This window comes from Triturus cristatus, chromosome 4_2 (genome assembly GCF_964204655.1).
Source record: "Triturus cristatus chromosome 4_2, aTriCri1.1, whole genome shotgun sequence".
Lineage (NCBI taxonomy): Eukaryota > Metazoa > Chordata > Amphibia > Caudata > Salamandridae > Triturus > Triturus cristatus.
Window position 1 is genome coordinate 305,996,805 of NC_140586.1, and position 24,300 is coordinate 306,021,104.

General features: G+C 43.7%; 1 protein-coding gene across 8 annotated transcripts in view; it reads left to right on the top strand.

Annotated features, from left to right (window-relative positions):
* Positions 1-24,300, top strand: part of RASAL2 (RAS protein activator like 2) — an 891,981-nt gene that overhangs the window by 755,051 nt on the left and 112,630 nt on the right. For all 8 annotated transcript variants that reach the window (XM_085601613.1, XM_085601610.1, XM_085601612.1 and 5 more), the window contains 2 exons: positions 2,212-2,310; positions 4,279-4,833. In XM_085601613.1, coding sequence (XP_085457739.1) covers positions 2,212-2,310; positions 4,279-4,833 — 654 coding nt within the window. The remainder of the gene's footprint in view (positions 1-2,211; positions 2,311-4,278; positions 4,834-24,300) is intronic.

Sequence of the window (24,300 nt, forward strand, 5' to 3'; positions counted from 1 at the left end):
AATTGAAAAAGTATTCATCAATGCTGTTGACATCTGACTCCAAGAGTATGTTGACACCAGTCACTTGCTACACGACTATAAAACTGGCTTTCTGCACACAACTCAGTAAGACAGTCAACATGCTCGTTGTGGATGACACACTCTTTTTTGCAGAAAAGGGGAATTGCCGCCGCCTCCTCCTACTTGCCAGCAGCCTTTTGAACAGCTCAGTATCAAATTCTGATCAATCTCCACTCAACACATCCCTTAACCGGCACTGTGCTTCTCTTGAGTCCTATCGAACTTCTCTTGTGCTTTACAGTCCTTCCGGATGGTATTCACAGACTTTCACCAGTTTTCTGTGACATGTGGTGCTCCAGAAGAGCTCCGTCCTCTACCTAGTGATCTCCATCCTGTACATGGATCCACTAGAAATCCTTCTTGTCACCCACAGTATAAAGATTCATACGCATGTTGACGGTCAAACATACCTCATTCTCCACAGCACAGAAATCGTTTGTCTCAAAGATTCCTTCTCCATCATCCTTGAACAGAATTAAAGCACCTTCCTGAAACTAAAGCCAACCATGACCAAAATCTTCTTTGTGAAGAATTGCATCAACAATCCGTGGAGGGCTTCACTCCACAAATCAGAACACACACATTCGCCTGGTTCTTCTATATAAAAGCGACCTCAGCAAGAAATCATAGACCGCCTGGTACCAACTAATATTTATAGGCAAAGCCAAGTATTTCAATGAAGCAGAATTTAGAAAAACAGTTGAAACCCTGACCCACTCACACTTGGACAGTGTTAATGTCTGACTCACTGTATTTGACTCCCTTACAGAGCGTCATCCATACTGCTGCCTGTCTCAACAAGAGGCTGCAAAAATTCATGTCTCTCCCCTGTTGATAGATTTTCCTAGCTGCACCTTCAGTGTTCACCTACATCCTTAGCGCAAAAATTGAACTTTGGGAATTTGATCAGATGTAGGAGGCAGGTCATTGCCAGACTAAAAGTTAAGTGGAAAAATCAGCAAGCTTTTCACAGACAAGCTTTCTTCAGTTAACACACCAAGATCATGAAATATCCCTTGGTGTATAAGGGTTATACCTCATCTTATATAATACAGAAATGTGTTGAATACACTTCTCTTGAAAAAAATATCTTATTCATCACTGCTAGAGACTTTCCAGCTTCCCCAATATGTGACCATACTCAAATAGGACTGTCTTGCCTTCTATAAAGAATACAGTACATCATTTCACATCTTACTCATACATATGCGGTGGTGTTAGTGTCTGTTGGTCTTACAAATGTGGGTGGGCCTGAGGGGAATTACAGATGATGCCCATGTTGTAGACAGAGGCCAAGGCGGTGAGACAGTAAAGCCAAAAGTGGAATGAGATGAAGTGAGTTGTTTTGAACTGGTAGCTGGACTGGGTTTGTATGGGGATTGTGGGTCTAACTTTGCACAGGGCAGGAGGGCTGGGTTTGCGCTAGGGGGCGGGGATGGGTTTGCGCTGGGTGGCGGGGTTGGGTTTGCTCTGGGCGGCAGAGCTGGGTTTGCGCTGGGCGACGGGGATGAGTTTGCACTGGGCGGCAGCCTGGATTTGTGCTGGGCGGCGGGGCTGGGTTTGCGCTGAGCAGCAGGGCTGGGTTTGCGCTGGGCGGCAGGGCTAAGTTTGCGCTGGGGCTGGGTTTGCGCTGGGCGGCGGGGATGGGTTTGCGCTGGGTGGCAGGGTTGGGTTTGCACTGGGCGGCGGAGCTGGGTTTGCACTGGGCGGCGGGACTGAGCTTGTACTGGTCGGCGTGGCTGGATTTGTACTGGGCAGTGGGGATGGGATTGTGCTGGGCGACGGGGCTGGGTTTGCACTGGGCAGCCAGACTAGGTTTACGCTGGGCAGCCGGACTAGGTTTACGCTGGGCAGCCTGGCTAGGTTTGCTCTGGGTGGCAGGCTGGATTTGCGCTGGGCAGCAGAGCTGGGTTTGAACTCGGTGGCTGGATAAGTCTGGCCTGGATTTGTGCTGATCGGCGCAACTGACAATGAGCTTTGGTAAAGGAATGTTTCTGTTGTATCAAGTGGCACATGTATAGCAACATTTCAGGGTCTAATTTGCGGTGCACGTTGTGCCCTTTTATCATGTTGTGTTTGGTGCATGTTGAACTGTGCGTAGTACAAGCCAGTTAGATGTCTTCATGTGGCTCATTAGCTGTTATCTTCTAGGTCACTTACACCAGTGGCAGCAAATGCTTCAGCTGCTCGTCAGCGGCAGAGCGGGACAAGTGGATGGAGAACCTGCGAAGAACAGTGCAGCCCAACAAGGTGAGCCGATGAAACGAGTAAGGCGCTGGAGCAATGATGCACCTCCGATGTGTCTATTCAAATGAGCACAAATGCTCACTATGTTTAGGGGGATCTCAGTGGTGGTGGAGAATGCTGAGCAAAGTAACGGTGCAACACTACTCAAGCATCTTTCAGGGGAGCTGGACAACTTCTGTCTAAAGCAGTGTGTCCTGATACTTGTAGAGGCTGCTCGAAAGAAAACAACTACTGCTCGAATTTAAGAGCAAAGAACAATGGTTTAGTAGCTGAATATCCAGGCCCAATTCTTGTTGCTAATGGAAGGAGCATATCACTACTCTTAGCTGAGTGGCTAGTCAGCAATCTTTAAAACTTGATTTCAGGGCTATTTTGGACTCCCCCTTATTAAGTACAACTATTTAATGTCTATGTATAGGGTCTAAACATTTCTGGAGTGGCCTGTCCTGACCCAGTGCACACTCGGTAAACAAGCATAACTTCCTGCCATCTTTAGGGAGGGTGGGATATGAAGGGGACTCAGTAGTTCATGAAGCATTGTCTGCCTTTGTCCACAGATAGAGGTTGCTGTCTAGAAAAGAATTGTGACTTTATAAAGGGTGAAACGTGTGTGATTCTCAATAGGATCCTATGATTGTAGTGCGATTGGTACTTTTCTTTAATGTGATGTTGGTACACATGTTCCTGTTACCCCGTTGAAGGTTTGGGTAGCAGTAACAGCAACAGCGCTTCTCAAACAAAGCTATGCCTAAGAATGTTAGCAGCTTGTTCCGGGACCTTTTTGTATAACTATTAAATTTGATCACAGTTCTTTATGTTGGTAGTAAGTTTTTATAGTGTTGAACATGGCTCTTATTCATACTTCATGTAACTCAAAATTAACTTCTTGTTTGCAACACTTGACTTGCAAACACACTCACAACACTTTAACTTAGCTACTTAGACTGCAATAGCACTACTACATGACTGCTTGAACACCCAAACTGCTGCCACTGAACTACCACAAACAGCACTACCCATCAGCCACCAGATCACCAGACACCCTGATATGCAACACTGGCCCACCCAGAGCACGGCCACTGAATTACCAGACCATTCCCAGCACGCCACCTGTCATTATCTAGACTGAACCAGCAGAACTGTCACTGATTCGCCAGACCATGCTCAGCACTACTACTGAACCACCATAAGAGCTCATTGCACTACCCTAGAACTAATACGCCACCCACAACTCCAATACTCAACTTTGAGCTCACCCACAGATCTAGCACTGAATCACCAGACCGCCCTCGGCTCAATCTCAGAGCTGTACCACAACACATTCGCTGCATCACAAGATTAGCCAGCGGCACTTCTACTAATGTACCAAAATGGCACCACTTAGTCAAAGCTCATGCCACAGTATTCCCACTGAAATACCACACCTTCTCCACTGAACTGCCATATTGGTCCTTTGTGTAACCACGGAGGCACCTGGCCAGCATCACTGTTCGACCTGTGACACACGAGGGTTGCATCATGCAGTCTCGGATACACTGCATTTTGATGATCTCCCACAGAGATTCCACCCAGTCACATAACCCTTCCATGAAGAGATGAAAGTAGACCCACAGCCCCATTTGAGGTGGCATTTCATTAACATAGGCAGATTATTGAACTCTCAGTCTGCCAGAAACTCTTATCACTAACAAAAGCCGAGACACACAGCCCTGTGGCTTAGACATCAGCTCACCCCTGTAACCCTATCACTGACATATCGTTCATGCTTGACTTCTCTGTCCCCTACAATAGCACTAAGTTGGACAGCTATTCCAATGAGTTTTGTTGTTGTTGGTTGTGTCATATCTCCATTTAATTAGCTGCAAACCTTTGTTTTAGTGACTCAAAGCTAGTTCCTGGTGTAGCAGTTGCCTTGGCGCTTTCATACTATAATTGATTACTGATCTTTCTCCCTTTTGCCATGCCATACAGGACAACTGCAGGCGAGCAGAAAATGTGCTGCGCCTCTGGATCATCGAGGCCAAGGACTTAGCGCCCAAGAAAAAGTACTTCTGCGAGCTATGCCTGGATGACACGCTCTTTGCTCGGACCACCAGCAAAACAAAGGCAGACAATATCTTTTGGGGTGAACACTTTGAGTTCTCAAGCCTTCCGGCCTTGCACAGTATCACAGTCCACATCTACAAAGATGTGGACAAGAAGAAGAAAAAGGACAAGAACAATTATGTGGGGCTGGTCAATATTCCCATGGCCAGTGTGACGGGCCGTCAATTCGTGGAGAAGTGGTACCCAGTTAGTACCCCGACCCCTAATAAAGGGAAATCTGGTGGCCCCTCTATACGCATTAAGTCCCGTTACCAGACTATCACCATCCTACCAATGGAGCAGTACAAAGAGTTTGCAGAGTTTGTGACTGGGAACTATGGCATGTTATGTTCTGTGCTGGAGCCGGTAATCAGTGTGAGGAATAAGGAGGAGATGGCGTGTGCACTAGTGCATATCTTGCAGAGCACTGGCAGGGCAAAGGTAAGATGTTTAATTCTTCTTTAATCTCTAAGAATCTTCAGACACGTTATCCTAATTGCATGCAAAGAATCCTCAACATGCATAGGTGTGTGTATAGAGGCTGTTGCATGGTTGATTGATACAGACTTTCAGTTCTTCTTTGATCATGCAAGTCCTCTTATTTCAAGTTGGCCCATGGTTCATGCCACCAGAGTGGCGTTGTCTTTGCTGTACTTTGAAATGCAAATCTCCATCAAGATTCAGTATGTGGTTGGTCCAGTCCAGGTTGTTTACATACTGTATTAAATATTCTTTCTTGCGAAGCTGGCCGCCAGAGTTGGGTTACTACATTGCGGTCTAATAGCGGGCTATTCTGAACTGAATTTCTATTAAAAAAATAAATTTCCTATTACTCCGAATCCCTTTAGACCCCCGTCCCCAGTGGTCTTACAAGTATCAACCTCTGTGTCCTCTCTCTTGCTTATAATAATAATACCAGTATTTATAAAGCGCAAACAATTACCCGAGGGTGTCAAGGCGCTGGGGGCTGTCGGGAAGATTAACCGAGCTATTGCCCAGAGGCACATGGTGCTGGAGCTAACCTGCTGCGGCGATCGAACCATGAGCCCCCGTGTTCCGGAGTCAGCCGCCCTGGCTGCTCCGCCACACCTCTTCCTTGCTTCATTTATGCCATCGTAAACTGCAGTTCTCCATCGTGGTATTTGCCCTTGATATTAATGAAAGGTTGACAACCTAAATGTGCAAGATCTTGAACAATGTTTTCACAAATGTCCTTTTTTTTCTAATTAAATATAATAACTAGAAAAGTTGTCCAATTAGGCAAAATGTATCTTTTTTTTGCTCAGAAGAAATCGCGAGCTCAACAGTATATTTGGCCAAAACAGCATTAAAAAATAACATATTTAACCAAATGAAGAAAGAATTGTCCTACTGCAAACTTCCTTCACAAATTCAAGATCTTTGGAAAACCACACTGTCTAGCAGGGAGTGAGGCCGTTCAGTTTTGGCATGCAGATAAGATAACAGAACAGTAAAAGATGGTTCAAAGCGGTGGCTCTGAAACGTAGGCAGGACTTTGAGATTCCGATTACTCCAGAGGGAACACTCACAGTGAAAAACTATTATTACAAGTTAGTACTTTTTTCTTCAGCATGTGATTATGTTTATATTTTTAAAAGATAGACTGGTAGAAAGCCATCCCAACCGCCAAAGAACAAACATGTCCACGGTAGGAACTCCTAACTAAATAAAATACATAAATTACAAAGCAAAACCTGACCCAAACATAAAAGCATAGGTATGGGCCGACCTCCAAGAAGCAGCTTATGGGCACATTCTTCCGCAGCGCAGCAATGGCCCCTTTCCCCTTTGTAGAGTGGGCTCTCGACTGAACAGGTAGAGTCTTGTTAACTTATGTCATGTAAGATTACAGAGTACTATCCGCCTTTGTTTAAAAAGAGGTTAGTCCTGTTCGCACAGCTCCATTGTTTGCTAAGAGCTGTTTGTCTTTGAGAATTTCTTTACTTTTATCTCAATGCCAAAGATAAAGCTCTCTTAACATCGAAGGTTTGCAGAGACCTTGCCGCTGGAGATGTAGGATTCATGGAAAATACGAAGGCAAATAAATAGTCTAATTATTTTGGAAATCAGAAATGACTGTAGGCAGAGAAGAGAAGAGTCCTTAATTAGTCTTTATTTTACAGATAAACAATGTTTTGGCACTTTTGTGTATAAAGCTTGAAGCTCACGCTTCTTTATAGTTGATTGTGGCCTCATTATTTGACCTACTGTTCTTTTAACTCTCAAACCTTCAGTGCAATACAGGATACCAAATCTCAAACTCAGCAGTTTGCTGTGTAACAGATTTCACCAGCATACAGCTTGATGCCATTTTGTGCTTTCTTTTATATGGTTTTTATCTTCCCTGGCCCATCACACATCTTGGGACATGTATACTATGTAAAGACCAAAACATTTGAAGAGGGGATCACTTCCATTGAAAACAGTTAAATCAACCCAAACATGCCACAGCAAATGGTTCTCCAAAGAGTTGTGTACCATTGTGAAGAGGTAGGGCCCGTAACAGGTGCTTAAAGAGGTTTGGCTTCTCATTCCAACCAACAGCATGCCATATTCTTTGATTGTGGCTCCAGATCGTCCATCCAACGATCAAAAGGGCTATTCTCAGCCTTGTAATGCTGGCTTAGATAACTTCACTAGAGAGTTTTTTTAGGGTCCGTCGGGATGTGGTTGTGACTTCTCGTGTTGTTCTGCAAGTGTAATTGTCGAAGTATTGGATGATAACCATCTTCAGTGACAATGTTCATTCTGGGGCTGTCTTGTTCAGGCTTCTGTTTGTCAGTCAGAAAGCAGTGTCACATTATATGATCAGGGAAAAGCACAAAGGAGATCGGTGGAATGCTTGCAAAAGGCTTAGCCATTGGCTTACTCTCGGGCTGCATTCCAGTCGGTCTTTTTTCACTCTCTATGCCTATTTAGACCGAGACTAGCTATATGCAAATTAACCTTGGTCCTGGCCCACTACGAACAGTTGGTCCCATATTGCCAAGCCAAGTCTTCTCTGAATAAGAACACAAGCAACCCATACCGGCTTAAGCCTGGCAACTTCTTGTCAGTGTCCAATGATATCGTTACCACAATCATCTTTAAACTAAAACCAGTTCCCTTGTCTTCTGAACTTTTCAACACTATCTGATAAGTGCTGCCATGCCATCAATAATTTTCAAGAGTTGACAATACTTCGCCTATGTCCCCCAGACACTAAAGGATCCAATTGCATTTTCTCTTCTTAAAAAAGCAGACCACTGGTCCAGGTTTCCTACCAAACTACAGTCCAGTTTCCAGCTTACTATTTTCTGTTCACCTGGAAAAAAATACCCTGTAATTTAAATTCAGTATTAAGGCTATATCATGGTACCATATCCACCCTAATGACCATCGGGGACAAAAAGATTTCTTCACTGCTCGGGACCAAGTCCCCACGAATGAACCTAGATTCTCCCTTGCTTATCTACATGGTGGTCCATGCCATTTTATTCAGTTGTATGAAGAGTTTCCTCCTCCTAAATCACTCACAGCAGATTTAATGTGTCCCTTATTATCTTAATGTTATGAATAAGCACATTTTCTACATTTTCAGGACTCAAACCCATGGAGCGGTTCACCGTTGCCTTTTCCTTGTGGTGGGCATAGGATGTTTTTGCAGATATGTTGAGGCCCACCTCTCCTGTCCGGCATTTGCACTTTAAATAGAATGTCTTTTGTTTGCTATTCCTAACCTCAGCTCCTGCTGCCGAAGCTCTGGTTGCACTGGCACTGTACAAAAGAAATATATCGAAATCTGTCCCTCAGTATTTAACTCAGGTTAATCAAAATGAGAAAATATGGCATGAATGCGGACCTACATTGGAAACTCGTATTGTTTTAGGACTCCTGCTAATTCAGTTTTTAAAAACCCATTATTATGGGGGTGCACTTTTGAATACATTTCCTAACTTCTTTCCGATGCCTGTTTTCCAACCACCTCCACCTACCGCATTTTATATTCCCATGCTGTGCTGTAGGCGAGGTGTTTACCTGTGGGGAAAATCACGTGGTTTAGTGTCCACATACCTCTAGCAGCATTTGATTCTTCTGTACTTAAAGGAACCACTCTAACCAATATTTCCACAGTGGAAGACATCACCTCATTTGTCTGTCTGGCTCACAATTGTAATAGTTTCAGCAAGTCACTCGGAGGTCTCCAAATCATTCTTGAACCTTGGGTGCATTATCAGCGAGGAACTGGCACTGGTAGCGATTGGAGTTTCAGGTCGCATTGTGAGATGGGGTGATTGGCATCTGTGGTGATTGGGGGCAACTGGCACACATATTCACTTGAGCACATTTAACGAAACTCGTTCAAGAACTAACGTTAAAGGTTATTGGTTCCAACCCTTGCTCATGAATGAGAGCTAGTGTCAGTAGTGTATCAGAGCACTGAATGCATAGGTACTGATGGTGGAGTTGTAATACTAGCTCTGATGTGAGTGAGAGCTCTCAGGTGAGTAGCAATCAAGTGGACGGCCACTGATGGTGAACGGATATGGGCAGGGACTTGTATTTTGCACTGGTAATGATTAGTTGTAGTGGCATTAGGGACGTTGGCATTTGTCAGCTTGGGTTTATGCCAGTAGCATTCTTCTGAGTCAACAATACTTTCAATAGTAGTATAGCACCATAAGACCTAAATTGTGACATATGGACAACTATTAAATTACGCCTGTTAGTGACTGCGTGGAATTACGCCCCTTGGTCACAAGCTGTTGGTCAGCTCAGGAGCATGTTTTCCTATTGCATTAACACACAAGGCTCCCAACTGGTAAATCTTATGTTTCCCTGAAATCTGTATTAAAAGCTTGCTTTTTTCAGACCTCTCCTCAGAGATTTGGTTTAATCATGATACTTGTTGGTTATTCTGAAAATAAAACAAACTTTACTAAAATAAAGCGTATGCTAAAGAGTTCGACTGAAAACAGATGGCATACTTGATAAAAAGGGATTAAATTAATCAGACTTTATAGGTATCAACTTTACTCTCTGTTGCAGTCTATTCCATTGACCCCACTATAGACAATTGTGGACAGTCTTTGTTGGCTGAAGAAAACTGGTGTATTGGTAAATGGCTGTCTCCGTGTAACCAGGATCCTCGTTGACCAGCTGGGTGCCAGTACAACCTCTGCATTCACAGCTTTCTCCGAGTGGAAGTGTCACCAGAAGGCACTGTTAGCATTTTTCAGCCTTAGGATATCTTTGACAGTAGCCATCTTGTTTAGGCATGTATAAATGCTGATAGTCTGTGAAAGTAGAGCACGTCAAGTACCATTTTGGTTTCTGTTTTTCACTGTTCTAGACGTTTGAAGAAAATGTTAGTTTTCTATTCTCACTCTGGTTTTATTAATGCAAATGCTTTCCTAACTTGCATAATCTTCTTGCTTTTGTAAGTATGCATAAATATGTTGGCTCCCCTCCCAGTACCAGATAAATGCCTTCTAAAGTCTGTAGAAATAAAGATTCATGCCTCCTCCCACTCAAGGTGCATTTCCTCTTTTCAGGTTAGCGGAGTACATTTCTCCCCTTAATTGTATCCATTTATGCTGTCTTTCATAGTACAAACTCTACCAGGCACAAACTAAAGCCAGCTGTACGATCAAATGTGGAAGCAAAAGGCTTGTAGTATGCAGCGCTGGACAGCAAAACAAGATATGATGTTTTTAAAAGAATTTACTCAATGGTTGTATATAGCACTCTTGCACTCAAACCATGGCTAGCCATAGTAACATAGGCTTCCAGAGTGAAACCCAATAGAATTCAGCCTAGGAGATAGGGAAGGGGTGAATTCTGTTGGTCAGGTTCAAGAGAAGGAACTTGTTTTTCTGGGGATGGAGCTTCGAAAGGTGTCAGACATCTAAGTTTGTAATTTGGTGAGGACGATGCATGGGTTGCAGATGCCATTGATGGAATATGATTTTAAATAGATTTGAGTGTCATCAGCATATTGATGAATGGAGACTTCTGATTTCTTGAATAAGTAAGTCAGTGGCTTGAGGTACGTAGTGAACTAAGTGGGTGCCATGTTGGAGCTCTGGTGCAGTGGCACCGGGGCCAAAAGGTCTAGGAAACCTGCTTAACACTGATTATTGCTATATTTTAACACTAAACAAGCAGTCCGTCACAAGTGCAATTGCTTTGCAGGCACGAGGGTAATGATTTGAATGGTGCAGCAGGTACAGTGGCACAGGGGCCAAAAGCTCTTGGAAACCCACACGAATTATTGCTATATTTTACTACTTAACAAGCAGTCATGAGTGTAGTTACTTTGCAGGCACTAGATTCATGATTTGAATGGTGCAGCGGGGGTAGAGGCACAGTGACGAAAAGGTTTAGGAAATCCACTGAACACTGATTATTACTATATTTTACTACTAAACAAGCAGTTGCAAGTGAAGTTACTTTGCAGGCACTAGTCATGATTTTAATGGTGCAGCAGGTGCAGGGGCACAGGGATCAAAAGGTCTAGGAACCCCACTGAACACCTGTTATTGCTATATTTTACTACTAAACAAGGAGTCACAAGTGCAATTGAATAAATGAATGACCAATATTTATATAGCACACAGCTACTCCGGCTGGAGTGTCCCGGCGCTAACAGTTCAGATATGGCTGCTTACCCAAAAGGTTGAGCTCTTAAAGAGCCATGTCTTTAGCTGTTTTTTGAAGAGCGGGAGAACTGTTTCTGCTCTCAGAGCTGCCGGTAGTTTATTCCAATCGTGGTCTCCTAAAGAGCCGAAGGATCGGCCCTCTCTGCGTGCCAGGCGCATTTTGGGAATGCAGGCCAGGCCAGTGGAGGACGATCCGAGTGCTCTAGTGGGTGTGTATCGGCTAACTCGTTTCCTAAGATAGGCGGCACCGATGCCATGTTAAGCTTTGAAAACAATAACCAATGCCTTCAATTTTATCCATTCCCTCACTGGGAGCCAGTGTAAGGACTTAAGATAGGGGGGTCATATGTGACCTGGGTTTCAGTTTGAGAATCGCCTTTGCTGCTGAGTTTTATACTACCTGAAGACGTTGGAGAAGGTATTCCAGTAGTCCCAGATAGAGGACATTGGCGTAGTCCAATATGGATGTGGTCAGCACCTGTACCACTATCTTCCAATAATCCAAGGGAAGAAGCAGCAAAAATTTCTTCAGCATCCGCAGTGGGCAAAAACATGTGCCCACTAGAGCCTGACCTGAGACCGCAAGTCCCTAGTACCTACAATTACATTGTAGGTACTAGGATAATGATTGTGTGGTGCAAACAAGCAGTCAGAAGTGCTTTTTTGGTACTTTTGAAACCATTGCACCCAAAGTAACACATAGCCTAAAGCATCACTAATAAAAGCTGTAACCTGTTGAACTTTTCTGTTTACTTACAACTTATGTTACATTCAGCACATTTATTTGGCACATTTTCACAGTTTTTGTGTGGCTCTAAAATGCTTCTGAATCTGGGCACATTAATACCTTGGAAAGGGCATTCTCCATTCCATAACACTAGCACTTCAGCTGTTGTAAACACTATATAAATACTTATAACTTACCATGTGGCATTTCATACCAAACATAGACAAATCCAATAGGATGCGCCTATGCGAGATCTGTTGAATTTGTCAATGTTTTTTGAGCCGTATTATACACCAACGCTAGCTTCAGTGCAGCATAACTGATTTTATTTTTAAACGTGCTATAACGCGGACAATGCTGGCTGTGTCATGCAGCTTTTTTACATTACTTTCAACCATTTGCAACATAGCTAAAAACCTTAGCAAAGCCAATCTCACATAGGTAGGACATATGGGCTTTGCCAATGCATGCTCTTTTTGTTTAAGCAGTCAACACAGGGGTGAAGATGTTTTCCAGGTCTCTCCCTCGGGTGCTTCTCCTGCAAAATACCTGTGCTCTGTATTGTTCTCTCCCTCGTGTGCTACTTACTCTGTCTCGTGTGTATCTCACCAGGCCCCGTGCTTTTTGTTACTTTCTGCCTCTTGTGCTTCTCCCCCATCCTGTCTTGCTCTTTTACTTGTGTGCCTTCTTTCTCCATAATTTCCCACCTGACTTTTTTTAAGAACCTCACCACACTCCCTGTTGCCTACCTGCTCCTGGGTCACCAACAGCCTTTTTTTATTTTAAGATTTTTTGTTTTGTTTAAGATGGCAGTAGGAAACTGCTGCATCCCCTTCAGTCCTACAAAAAAAAAACACTTTCACACTACTCTAATTTGAGTCTTTATTTTCCAATTCATCTTGGGTTGGTAAATAAAAATGATACCCATGTCCTTTCCTTAGTGCTTTTGCGTGATGAAACATTCACACACTTGTGTGATGATGCCTATGTCGACTTACAAAATGACATGTGATCATGGCTTTTAAAACTTATTTATTACTATTTTGGCCAGTCCTGTACAGCATTGCCAAAAGGCATTGACAAAGCCAATATTTTCGAAATTCAAGACCGATTGGCTTTGCCAATACTTCTTTAACTTTCAGCACTCTATGATAGTATGTGTGTTTTCTAGATCGCTACCTCATGTGAAGCTTTCCTCCCAAAACACCAGCACCCCCTTCCCCCACTTGACTAGTATCTCCATCAAAGCTCCCCTACACCCCTCCGTTGCTTTCCCCACACCTTCTAATTTCTTTCCTTTGTTGTGGGTCTTCCTTGGCACCTCCTTAGGCATTTCAATTGCTCTTGTGTTCACCTGCCTGTTGCTTATCCCTACCTTTCTCCTGTCTCTCCTTCCCAATCCCTGATGTACTTTGTTTTATTGTATTTTTTGTGGAGGGTCTGGAATTAAATTGATGGCCGGTCCCTACACCTTTCGAAAAGTGGCTTTGCACTAATCAAATGTAAGTTTTTTGTTACTGATCCATCTTGTTTCGCCAAAATAAATAAATGAAGCCCATCAATTTCGTAGGTTTTTGCATGCTTGGTGACGCGCGTGCATCCCTCATCACACGTGTGCACCTAGGCAATGACACTGCTGCCAACATTTACTGCCTCATTATGGCTTTTATCTAGTAAAAACTATTTTTTTTTTTGCCAATGCGGGTTTCATAATGGAGGTGACTTGACTAGTGTTAAGGAGGTCGGGAAAGATACAGTGAGAGTGAGAAGTGCAGAGCTGCAGTGAAGAAGTTGAGAGATTAAGCAGCTTAATGTGAATGTTCCTTGAGGATTCAGTTCTTCATGAGTGATTTAAAATATGAAATGGAAGAGCATTCTTGATTTGAAGAGGGAGGGAGTTCCAGGTTCAAGGAGCACTGTTGGAGAAGGAGCTGCAATTCAGGGTCTTCTTAAAACAAGTAGAGGAAAAATACCTTCTGCTTTAGAAATGTGATATGCGGTATTCTCCAGATATAGATAACTTCCGAGAGCGGTATGTTGCACTTTTGAGATTAAAAGCTTTGTACTTGAGCAATGTGCCTTAGTCAGGAGCCATTTAAGGTAAGGCAAGGGTAGGGGTAATAGGATCCCATTTTTAGGTCTTGCCCGTGTGAGCATGCACTCTTCTTTGCAAGACTGTTGTGTTCTGTAATTAACTTGGAACCCGCACATTGCTTACCATTCATCTGCTACTTTGTCAGTCTTATTTTCTGCCTTCTAACTGGGCAGCGCTTGCCATGCGTCACTTCCAATTAGTGACCCTCCGCTGGCCAACCGCTGCTCACGCTATGAGTTTAGGTACTATTTTATTTATTTATTTTTTAAGTTGTGATTAGGGCTCCCAATTTATGGTATTTATTTTTTCAACATTGTCAGTATTTATCCATATTTATTTTTTGGCCACATTATCTGTATTTATCCATATTTGTTTTGTGTATAAATGAAGTTGTAAAACTGTACATTTCCATATTTATTTAGCTGATAGACGCGTACTCATACTTTGATCTCTGTCGTGTTTTAGCTATTTAAGCTGCCAAATATTATGTAACAATACATCCACTAAATATTAGCATTATTCCACAAATGTATGATGACATATGCCATTATTTAAAGAAATTTCATCCTGCTTTTTAATTTCCCATGCTGTACATCTGCTCAGCTGTTGGGCTACAATTAATGAAAGATAGCACTGAGAGTCACTTAAAAGAAGCACCATTTTCTGTATTTATCCACTTTTAAAAATAATTGCAGACAGAAAACACATTGCTTTCTGTCTGTATTTATCTGTAAAAATCCGTAAAAACGGAAAACAGGGAGCCTTAGTTATGATGCTGTCCACGCTATCCGCATCATAGCGCTTTTGTTTTTACCTTCCCCTCCCAACTGCCCCATCCTGTTTTTTCTCCCACCACCCCGTCCCTGTTTCTTCTCTCATTATCACTGACGGAAGTAAAAAAAAAAAAAAAAAACAACGCTATGAAGCGCCCAATGCTGGCCAATTCATAGTGCTTTTCTTTTCATAATTCCGTTCCCCCATGGCCTTCCCGTTACCACCACCCCGTTACACACCTCCACCCAATTGCCGAATGCTTTTTTCGACTTCTAGTGGCAGTAATACCACAGCAACACAGCGTAAGCAATAGACGGCAAAGCATCGACTTTCCCCAACAAATAAGCACACATGAAAGAAAGACTATGACCTTCTTTCTCAAATTGACCAAAAGTAGTCGCTATCTTAGTAAGCTTTTCTACTGCTGGTTTAATCACAAGCTAGAGTAATGCAAAATGTTATTTACATATAGTTGCTAAAAACTGTGATTATTTGTACTTGAATCATCAGCTTTATCAAATTTCTGAAAACGCGTAGACTGGGGAACGTGCGATAATTTGTATTCTAAGCTAAGACATGCTCTGTAATATTGCTTCTATGCATTTAGCAAAATATGTCATTATGAACACTATTGAGCATACTGTTCTATGTCAGAAATGCTAAACTACAGTATCAAAATCTGGAAGACGTTGATAACCGTTTTTTCAAACGAGGGATACTTTATTTTGATCCTGCTTTCGGTTGCAGAATCCATGATATTTGCTTCAATGTAAATGTTATACAGACGGCTGATGCTGAAATTAAACGAGAGCACTGTTCTAATGTGTCTGGCCTGTCTGCAAGAGACACTCAAGTCATTCTTTTTTGTCTAGTCTAATTCCCCGTGTTGTAGAAGCATGCTACTGTGTTCCGGACAAAGGCAAAGGACTTGTTCAGATCTTATATTTTACAGTGCAGCTGGGCACACAGTGTCAACACTGAATAGATCTTCCGTTCTGCTCAGGTGTCCACATGGTAGGAATCTCTGTCCCGACCATGGGGAAGGCTCCCAAGGAAAGAAAGGCACTCTTAGCCAGTAGTAAAATGGCAAAAAGTATTAGTCGCCACCAGCCTGACATTAGAAACAACTCTTTTGAGGGTAGAGTCAACAAGTAGATGGCTCTAGCATAGGCGAGACCTATTGGGTTTGCCAATGCTTGTTTGAATTGGTGAGAAATTGGCAGCAGAACGAAGAAAGGTTCTTAGGTGAATTTCCTTTCACATGGCCAGTGATACAGTCTGAGTCATAGTCAAGTCAGGAGATTACCATAGCCTCTACTGGTAGTTTCAGATCCAGAGGGGGGTGAGAATTTTTACGTTCATAAAGATGAAATGTAGCAGATTCTCTCATAGCTCCCATCTAGGCTTTTAGATTTAGATGTGCATTAAAAGAAGCCCGAGGATGTAGGAGTAGTAGCCATTTTGGGAGTGATGTTAGCATACCTTAGGGTCTCAAGACAGAGATTGTTACTGGGTTAGTAAGAAGAACGACGTCGGTGTTTAAGATGACATATCCATTTGAGAATACAATACAAGGAAGATTTCACCTTGGAGTGGGATGCAGGGGATTTCAATTTGTGTTATAGCAATGTCGTCAGCATATAATCATAAATTGCCATATTCTTTAAAATAGACACCAAATAGTTCAACATAAAGGCTGAGTATCTTGGGTACTAATATCCAACCCTAAGAGACACTGTAATCTGAGAAGGAGCTCCCAATTTTCACGAGTTTGGCTCATTTTTCAGACTGTCCAGAAGAATTTGATGACCCGTGGTGTTGAATGGCATTGTTACCTTGCCTGTTGAAGACTGGGGTTGTCATCAACCAAGACTATTTACAATAATCATTCATGATTCAGATGCTGTACTGTGGGAAGCCATGAAATCAGGTTGAAACATGCCCAGTAGGCTGTTTTCTGGATCTAAATAATTAGGAGGAAACGCATTTCTTACTAACCTTAGTGAGACAGGAAAGACTAGAGATAGTGAGGTAGTTCTCAACACAAGAGAGATCACGGTTAGGTTTGTTTTGGAGTCTAGCCTACCACACAGTCAAGCTGTCTAGTTGCAAAAGACCTATTATCAGCCTACCAATAACTTACAATGGGCTTAAAGCCCACCCAGTGCTTCCTTTTAGTTAACTTCCATTGCCAATCTCAATGACTTGCTTCTTATTCAATGGTTTACCTTGTCCATCTTGTTGTGTCTACCTCCCCTGTAGCATAGCCTCTCTTCTTGTGGCCTTCCACTACTCGCTTTGAGGAAACTACTTTTTCGGTCTTTCCTGCCAGGAAGTGCAAGCTGACTGGTTGCGAAAGACCTTTTGAAAATTTACTGTGAGCTTACAACCCACCAATTGTTTGCCATTGGATTGTTTTAATTGTCAATCTCATTTGCTTTTCTTCTTATTTGATGGCTCTCTTCCTGTTCTTGTGCTTGTCCCTTCCCTGGAGCAAAGCCTCTTTACCAATGTTTTAATTGGCTGATTTATATTCTTCCACTATTCACTTTTGGGAAACTACTTTTTTCTTTTTGCTAAAGCACTCCATCAGATTGCATGTGCTTTCCAGCTCTTTCCATTATATGCATCTTAAGGCCCCTGTGGTCTGTTGCTTTTCATCTGTGTTTCTGTCCTCCGTGCTTCATTTTTCTCTTTCATTCATGTTCTTGTCTCCCTCACACTCTATTTCAGTCTCCCTTGTTTGCTCCACCCCCTGCTTTGCTGTCCCTAGTGTGCTTCTCCCTGGCCACATGTTCCTCTGTACGTGGTACCTCCCACCCCTTTGCTTTGAAACAACCATCACTTCCTGATAATAAACCACACTGACAAAAATATTGCTTTTAACCAATGCATTTAAGCATCACCAAAAAGCATTGACAAAGCTGATGGGTCCCAAAGGTGAGACCTGTTGGTACTGCCATTGATTTGTTTTTCCAGGTAGGGCTTTGGTGTGTGCAGCGTACAGGACGTTTAAAACTACACCTTTTTGAAGAAAGGAATTGTTAAGGGGAAACCGATCAGGGATAAAGACTTAAACAAGGGCTTTGGTAATGGTAGGAGACATTGCGTCATCAGATTACAATTAAGTTTTCATTTTTGAGACCACTTAGTCAAGAAAGGCTTGAGGAAATGAGAGAGGAGATGCCGGGGAGATTTACCATGATTGAAAAGACGTCATTAGGGACAAAAAGTTGCAGTCTTATTTTGGTAATTTTGTCAGAGAAGACCAATGTAAACTATTTCTTCCTGAAAGTATCAGAATCTGAAGGAGAAGGGCTATTGGTCTGAGATTTCAAAAGTGTCCTAGGTCTCGTCTTAGATCTTTTGTAGAACTCAGGCATGCTGGGTTTGATGAGGGAATGTAGGATTTGTGTGAACCTAACCTAACCTAAACCTATATGAAATGCATCCTATTGGGTCCAAGCAAACCATTCTTGGATTTGCACTCATAAAGATGTACATTTCTGTCCTGTCTACAAAGCTCTTTCACTTTACACCACATGCAGAAGGAGTACATTTCTCACACTGCATCGCTCAAAAAATCCTTATTAAATTCGTCCTCATTCAGGGACAAGCACAGTTTCTCCAAGCTGCATCTTAGCTTTTCTTGGTTTCTGCAGGTGCAGAGACATGTACTCAACCAACCAACAAACAAATGTTTCTGGGGTGTGTTCAGAGACACCCACATATTATGCTTCTCTTTAATCCTCTGTGCCCCTCTTCTGCTACCCAAATTCAATCTTATTTGGGTTTGTATGGACTGTCTTGCATTTAAACTAAAGGTGGATGTGATATACCGCATTTCTGAACATGTTTCTCGGTTCATATCACTGCAGAAACCTAGTTCAGCGCCGTCTGCCTCCTTCCCTCATTGTATGTTGATTCCCAATGCTTTATCCTACGTTAGTGATCGAGAAGATTGTGAGAAGAGAACCTGTCCTTGGCTAGAACGTTGAAAACAGACCCAGTATTAGCAGCTGTGAGAGCTTCATCAGGGACTCGCACACACGGGACTCTGGCGCACCTGCAGGGGAGGAGATGTTTGTTGTCGATTTGCTGTTACCATTTTTCCATCATACGGTTTGGGCCTGAGCAGCAATCTGCCATATGCTTATACAGTGCTTGAATCCTGCCCCTCTCAAGAGAGTCCTCCTCGTTTTTACTGAAGTGTTTATGAAGATGCACTGCACATTAATTTCATCTTTCTGTTAGTGTAAGTGAAACCTGTAAGTGAGGTGGTCATAGAGAGGAAAGATTAGAATAGTAATGTTTTAATTTTGTATTGTTATTTTTGCTCAGTGCTTTGCCTGCATTGGGACAGCGATCTCTTTTACATGTCGCATTAAATGTGTGTGTCTCTGAGAAAGGCAGTGTATTTTGTTTGCTTGAGAAACGTATGTCACCGTTTAGGCCTAGTGCACCGCAGATCACTTTACAAGTTGCATGTTCCCTCACTTGAAGCCATTGGAAGGATACTGGGAAGTTGTGTGATGTTCGCATATGATTGGGATAAATCTGTTTTGAGTTTTACCATCTGACCTGCATCTCCCCGAGCATCAATGAACCTGTTCTCATAACAAAATTCCCTTATCTTGTAAATACTTACGATATTTGTGCTTTTTAATTTGACAGATATCTTATTAATGTAGAAATACATTTGTACTCTTTGTTGAAGCTCCCAAATGGTACACATTTTTCCTGTCGAATTTCGTAGTAAGTTTGTAGTAAAGGTTCACATCTTAAATCCAAGCAAGATATCAGTCACCTCTATGGTCTTCAGGCTCAGTGGAGTAGTCAGTACTGTGGCTACTGATACCGAAGTCTGTATTGGGGCCATGCTAGTATTTATACGCTACCCATCATTCAAACACAAAACTGGTAGGAGAAATTATTGGACAGAGTTCTCATATTTTGTTTACGTTGTCCCAGAGTTAAAGGGCAACCACTGATAAGAACTTCACCCTCATTCAGTTTGTCGCCTTAGGAAATTACATATTTGGAATGGAACAGCTTCTAATTCTATCATATGGGCTGGAGTGCAGCATATTTCTATGCTGCTCACATCACAAAGGTGGATCTGTCCCCACCTGAGGCCTTCAGTACCAGTGTCTTTTTTATTCAAGATTGATTGTGATGGCATCTTTGAATCTTTAAGCTACCACATTACTTTTCACTTTGATTCATATTGTCAGCTTTGGGGTTTCCCCATCATTTAACTCCTGAAGTGAGTGTGCCTTCCTTGTGTCCCATTTAGAGCTTGCTGCCTGTTATTTCCCTTACTGTGAAGTTCCAGTGATTTTCAGTAGGGTTTATGTAATCAAATGTATTTATTTCGTTGACTGGGTGAAAACACATTCATCCAAACCATATGCCTAATGTTAAAGTCAAAATTTTATCAGAGTAGTAACAGCTACAATATTTCCAAATAGATCAGTGGTCCCTTCTAATATTTCATACTAAGTGGATTAAATTCCGTATATTGCTCAAAATGTCAGCATCTCTGGGAACGTTTTAGACTTCATCACAAGTATTTATTCAAATATCCAACCAGAAGTATTCTCACATTCAGAATGCTTATATGTACACATTTTTAGCCATCTCACTTTCTGACATAAATCTTGGGGGCGGATTATCAATTGTTGGTAACCAAGAAGAGGTCCAATTTCAAAAGCTTGTGCAACTCGTGAGGTTAGATCAATGTACAGATATCTTACCCCCTCCGAGGGTACTAGATCATTTTTTGTAAGTTAGGAATTATGCAAGATACCCCATGTGGAACTGAGTATTGGCATGGAGATTACATCAATTCATCTAGTAGCATTTGAGTTTCCTCAATTACACAGTTCAATTTACAGAGTACTCGTAATAAGTGACCTAATTATGATTATTTTGTATTTTAAGACCCTGGGAGATGGTTCGTTCTTAATAGAGTTATAGCCCAATCAGAAAATTCTTTTGTAGTCAGATAGAACTATTAGTAAGATTGTTATTGTTATGGTAGAAATTGCCACGCAAGCTTGTAAGTATATAAAACTGTATCTAAAATCTTGGTAGATTGCACACCAAAAAACAGAGCAATGCATGCTCTCTCTAAATTCAACACCATCTCCAGTTTACTGGGGCTGGCTAGGCCATGCCTAATGCCACTGCTTTGGACTGTTAGTGTTTTTATTTCAGACATGTTATTGACAAAGTATGCACAACCTGGGCACAAAGTGCATCTCTCAATCAATTTACATTTGGATAAGAAAATACATGGGGGCCTATTAGGATGGCAGGCGGACGCATCCCTGCGGAGCTGGGACCGTCCGCCATAGGTGCGCCGGTCCCGGCTGCCGAATTAGGATGCACCCGCCACACTGGCGGGTGCATGCTGGTAGTTTAACATTGCAGACGGTGCTGCTGGCTGCAGCACCGTACGCAATTTTAAACAACCATGTTTTGCATTGCGATGCACAACGTGGCGGGCACCGCGCGGTGCCTGCCACCTTGAGCATGGCAATTTACGGGGGTACCATAGGTACCCCCTTCAGCAGCCCCCCACACCCTCCGGGGGCCCGCAACGGGCCCTGTAGCAGAACTCCGTATGCCTTTCCATGGCAGCATCGCCGCCATGGAAAGGCCGGTGTTTGCCTGCATCCTAATCTGGTGGACGGTGCCTGCTAGGCACCGCCACCATTTTGGGCTCCCTGGACCATCCGCTAGGCAATCGGGACGATTGCTGGCGGCAGACGGTCTTTGCGGCCGCTGCGGACGCATTCATGTTCCCACCGCCATCCTAATCTGGCGGTGGGAAATATCAGTTCGATGGCGGTAAGGACCGCCACCACAGGGCCGGCGGTTGCCACCGCTGGCCCTGCGGTGGCAGTCCCTCCGCCATCATAATCAGCCCCATAGTCTCCACTATAGAACTATTACATATGTGGGGTGTCATACAACCAACTCGGAAGAAGGGGCTCAATTTTTCCTAGCTCTTTGCACGGTTAAGTGCTTTCATTTTGTATGTCATATCTGATGGAGACTAAAAGCCGCAGATTCTTAACCTTAGAATTATTCCCAGGCGCGCACTGTATCTGGAAATATTTAGTGAGCAGTACTCCTGCGCACTGGTAGGTGGCATAATTTGGCTTTGTGTGTTGTCGTCTGCGTCATCCATACCGAAAATGTTGTGTGCAATGCCTATATAGGGGCCACCCCAATGAACTGAAGTGAGTTCTTTTAGCGCAGATCTGGAGAGCACTACCGCCAGTCATTTTTGAGTTACCTTTATCCATTTTTTGTCAAAGTTTATCGAGATCTGTCTCCTGGTAGGGCAGGAATGACCAATAGGAAAGTTGGCTTCAAGCTGTGCCACGCCTGTCAATTAGAGATGTTGGTGATGGACCCGCATCTTGTTTTTCTCTGGCCTCCTGGATCCTGTTTGTGACACATGAGCACAACCACGGCGCAAAGACCTACGTCGACTGCGACATCATGCACCCCAAGGACTCGAGGTAGCAGTCCCTCAATCTCCTTGCAGCTCGACATGGGATGCCATGTCGGTCTCGATCCCGGTCCCTCCCCATTGCCAGCGTGGGCCCTTGGATCCACAGTTGGATCCGGACTGGTCCAGCCGTACCACCTTGATCTTCCCCGATGCCCTATGGGCTAGGACTTAAGAAAGATTAGGAGGGGAGACTGGACCTAGAGGAATGCTAGCTCCTAGGCCCCAACATGGGTTGGTGTGAGGATTTGGTGGACACCAGTGCACTTGACAACTCCCCATATACTGGCATGGTCTCTCCTTCTACCATGGGTATGGAGGAGGGAGCTTCTCTTGCTATGTTGGTGAGAAGGGCGGCTGCAGTCCTGGACCTTAACCATCCCTCAGTGGCAGTCCAGACTAACGTTTTGACAGAGGTGCTTCATCCGGGAATGACCCCATCAGACACGCTTATCCCATTTAATGAAGCCCTTACGGACGTCCTACTTGGGACATGGTCTAAGCCCAGCACATGGGCACCTGTGAACAGGACAATTGCCCAGGGCCATCGCTATTTCCTCACAAAACATGCACACCAGAGAGCGTGGTGGTCCAAGCCTCCACCTCCTGTGTAAGTCCTGGTGCATTCCCTACTACTCCACCAGAGAGGGAATCGAAGAGGCTGGACACCTTAGGCAAGAAAATGTTTTCTTCCACCGGCCTGGCACTACAGTCCGTTAAGTCTGCGTGCCTTTTGGGCCTTTACTGGATTGTTTGCACAGGTCCTGCCCATAGTACCAGAGGAGGCCCGAGCTACTCTACCATGCTATGGCAGATGGGAGAGTGGTAGCCAAGTTCACAATTGGATGTCGGCTGGACATGTCCGACACGCTAGTCAGAGCAGTTTCGTTGACAGTAGCTCCTTCTGGCTGAGAACGACTGTTTTTTCAGAGGCTGTCCAAGTCTTGCTTATGGAGATGTCCTTTGATGGCTCCGGTCTCTTCGGAGACAAGGCAGACTCAGTGCTGGACTGCTTCAAGGATAGCAGAGCTATGACCAGGTCCCTGGGCCTTTTTCCATGGGCGCCTACCAACCCCAGTCTACATTTTGCTCCTTTCATGGGCATGTAAGAGCTTCTGTCTTTACCCTCCTACCCACCCGGGACGCAAGATCCTCATCCTCTGCGTGGCTGAGGACGCAGTTTCCACAGACCCCATGGGTCGGGCAGCCAGAGGATAACCCATTCCACAATCCCCGCCCGGGCAGGCTCCAAACCTCTTTAGTTAGCCCTTCAGCAATCATACAATACAATACATTTCTAAAGCGCACAGCTACCTAACAAGGTGTCCCGGCCCAAGTGAGCAGAATTTCCCCAGTGTCTAAAGGCACAGGCAAACATAAGAGAAGATTAGTGCAGAATGAAAAGTCCTTTCCTGAAAACCAAAGCCCATAGGTAAAACATTCCACAATCTAACCATCAGGCAAAGGAACGGCCCACTCTTCTGGATTTATCCATTAATCATGGGCAACCAGTGGGATGCAGGATATGCCATCACCTGCACCACTGGAGGTTGATAACAGACCGTTGGGTTTTCCAGATTGTTCAAAGGGGCTACTCCCTCTTCTCTGCGAATACCCCTCCACCCATCCCACCTACTTGCGACAAGCTGACGGAAAACCCTCTCTCCTTTCTCCGCCAGGAAGTGGCAGCTCTCTTAACCAAGTGAGCATAGAGAGTGTGCTGATGCCTGAAATAGGCCGTGGTTGTTATTCCCACTAGTTTTTGGGGCTCAAAAAGGACAGAGGCCTTTGTCCTATCATAGACCTAAACCCTCTCAATTTCTTCCACAAAAAGGAGAAATTCGAAATGCTCACGCTCGCTCAAGTCCTTTCCCAGTCTCCCAGACGTGGGAGACTGGATGGTAGTGTTGGACTTGCTGGAAGCATATTTCCGCATTCCCGTCCTGCATGCACACAAACGTTAACTGCAGTTCTTCTTCAGGCCACAAGCACTTTCAGTTCACCTTGCGCCCTTTTGGCCTTATAAGTACCCCTCGGGTGTTCACCAAAGTGATGGCGGTGGTTGCAGCTCATCTGCAGAGATCAGGGATGCCAGTCTTCCCCTATCCCAACAACTGCCTATTAA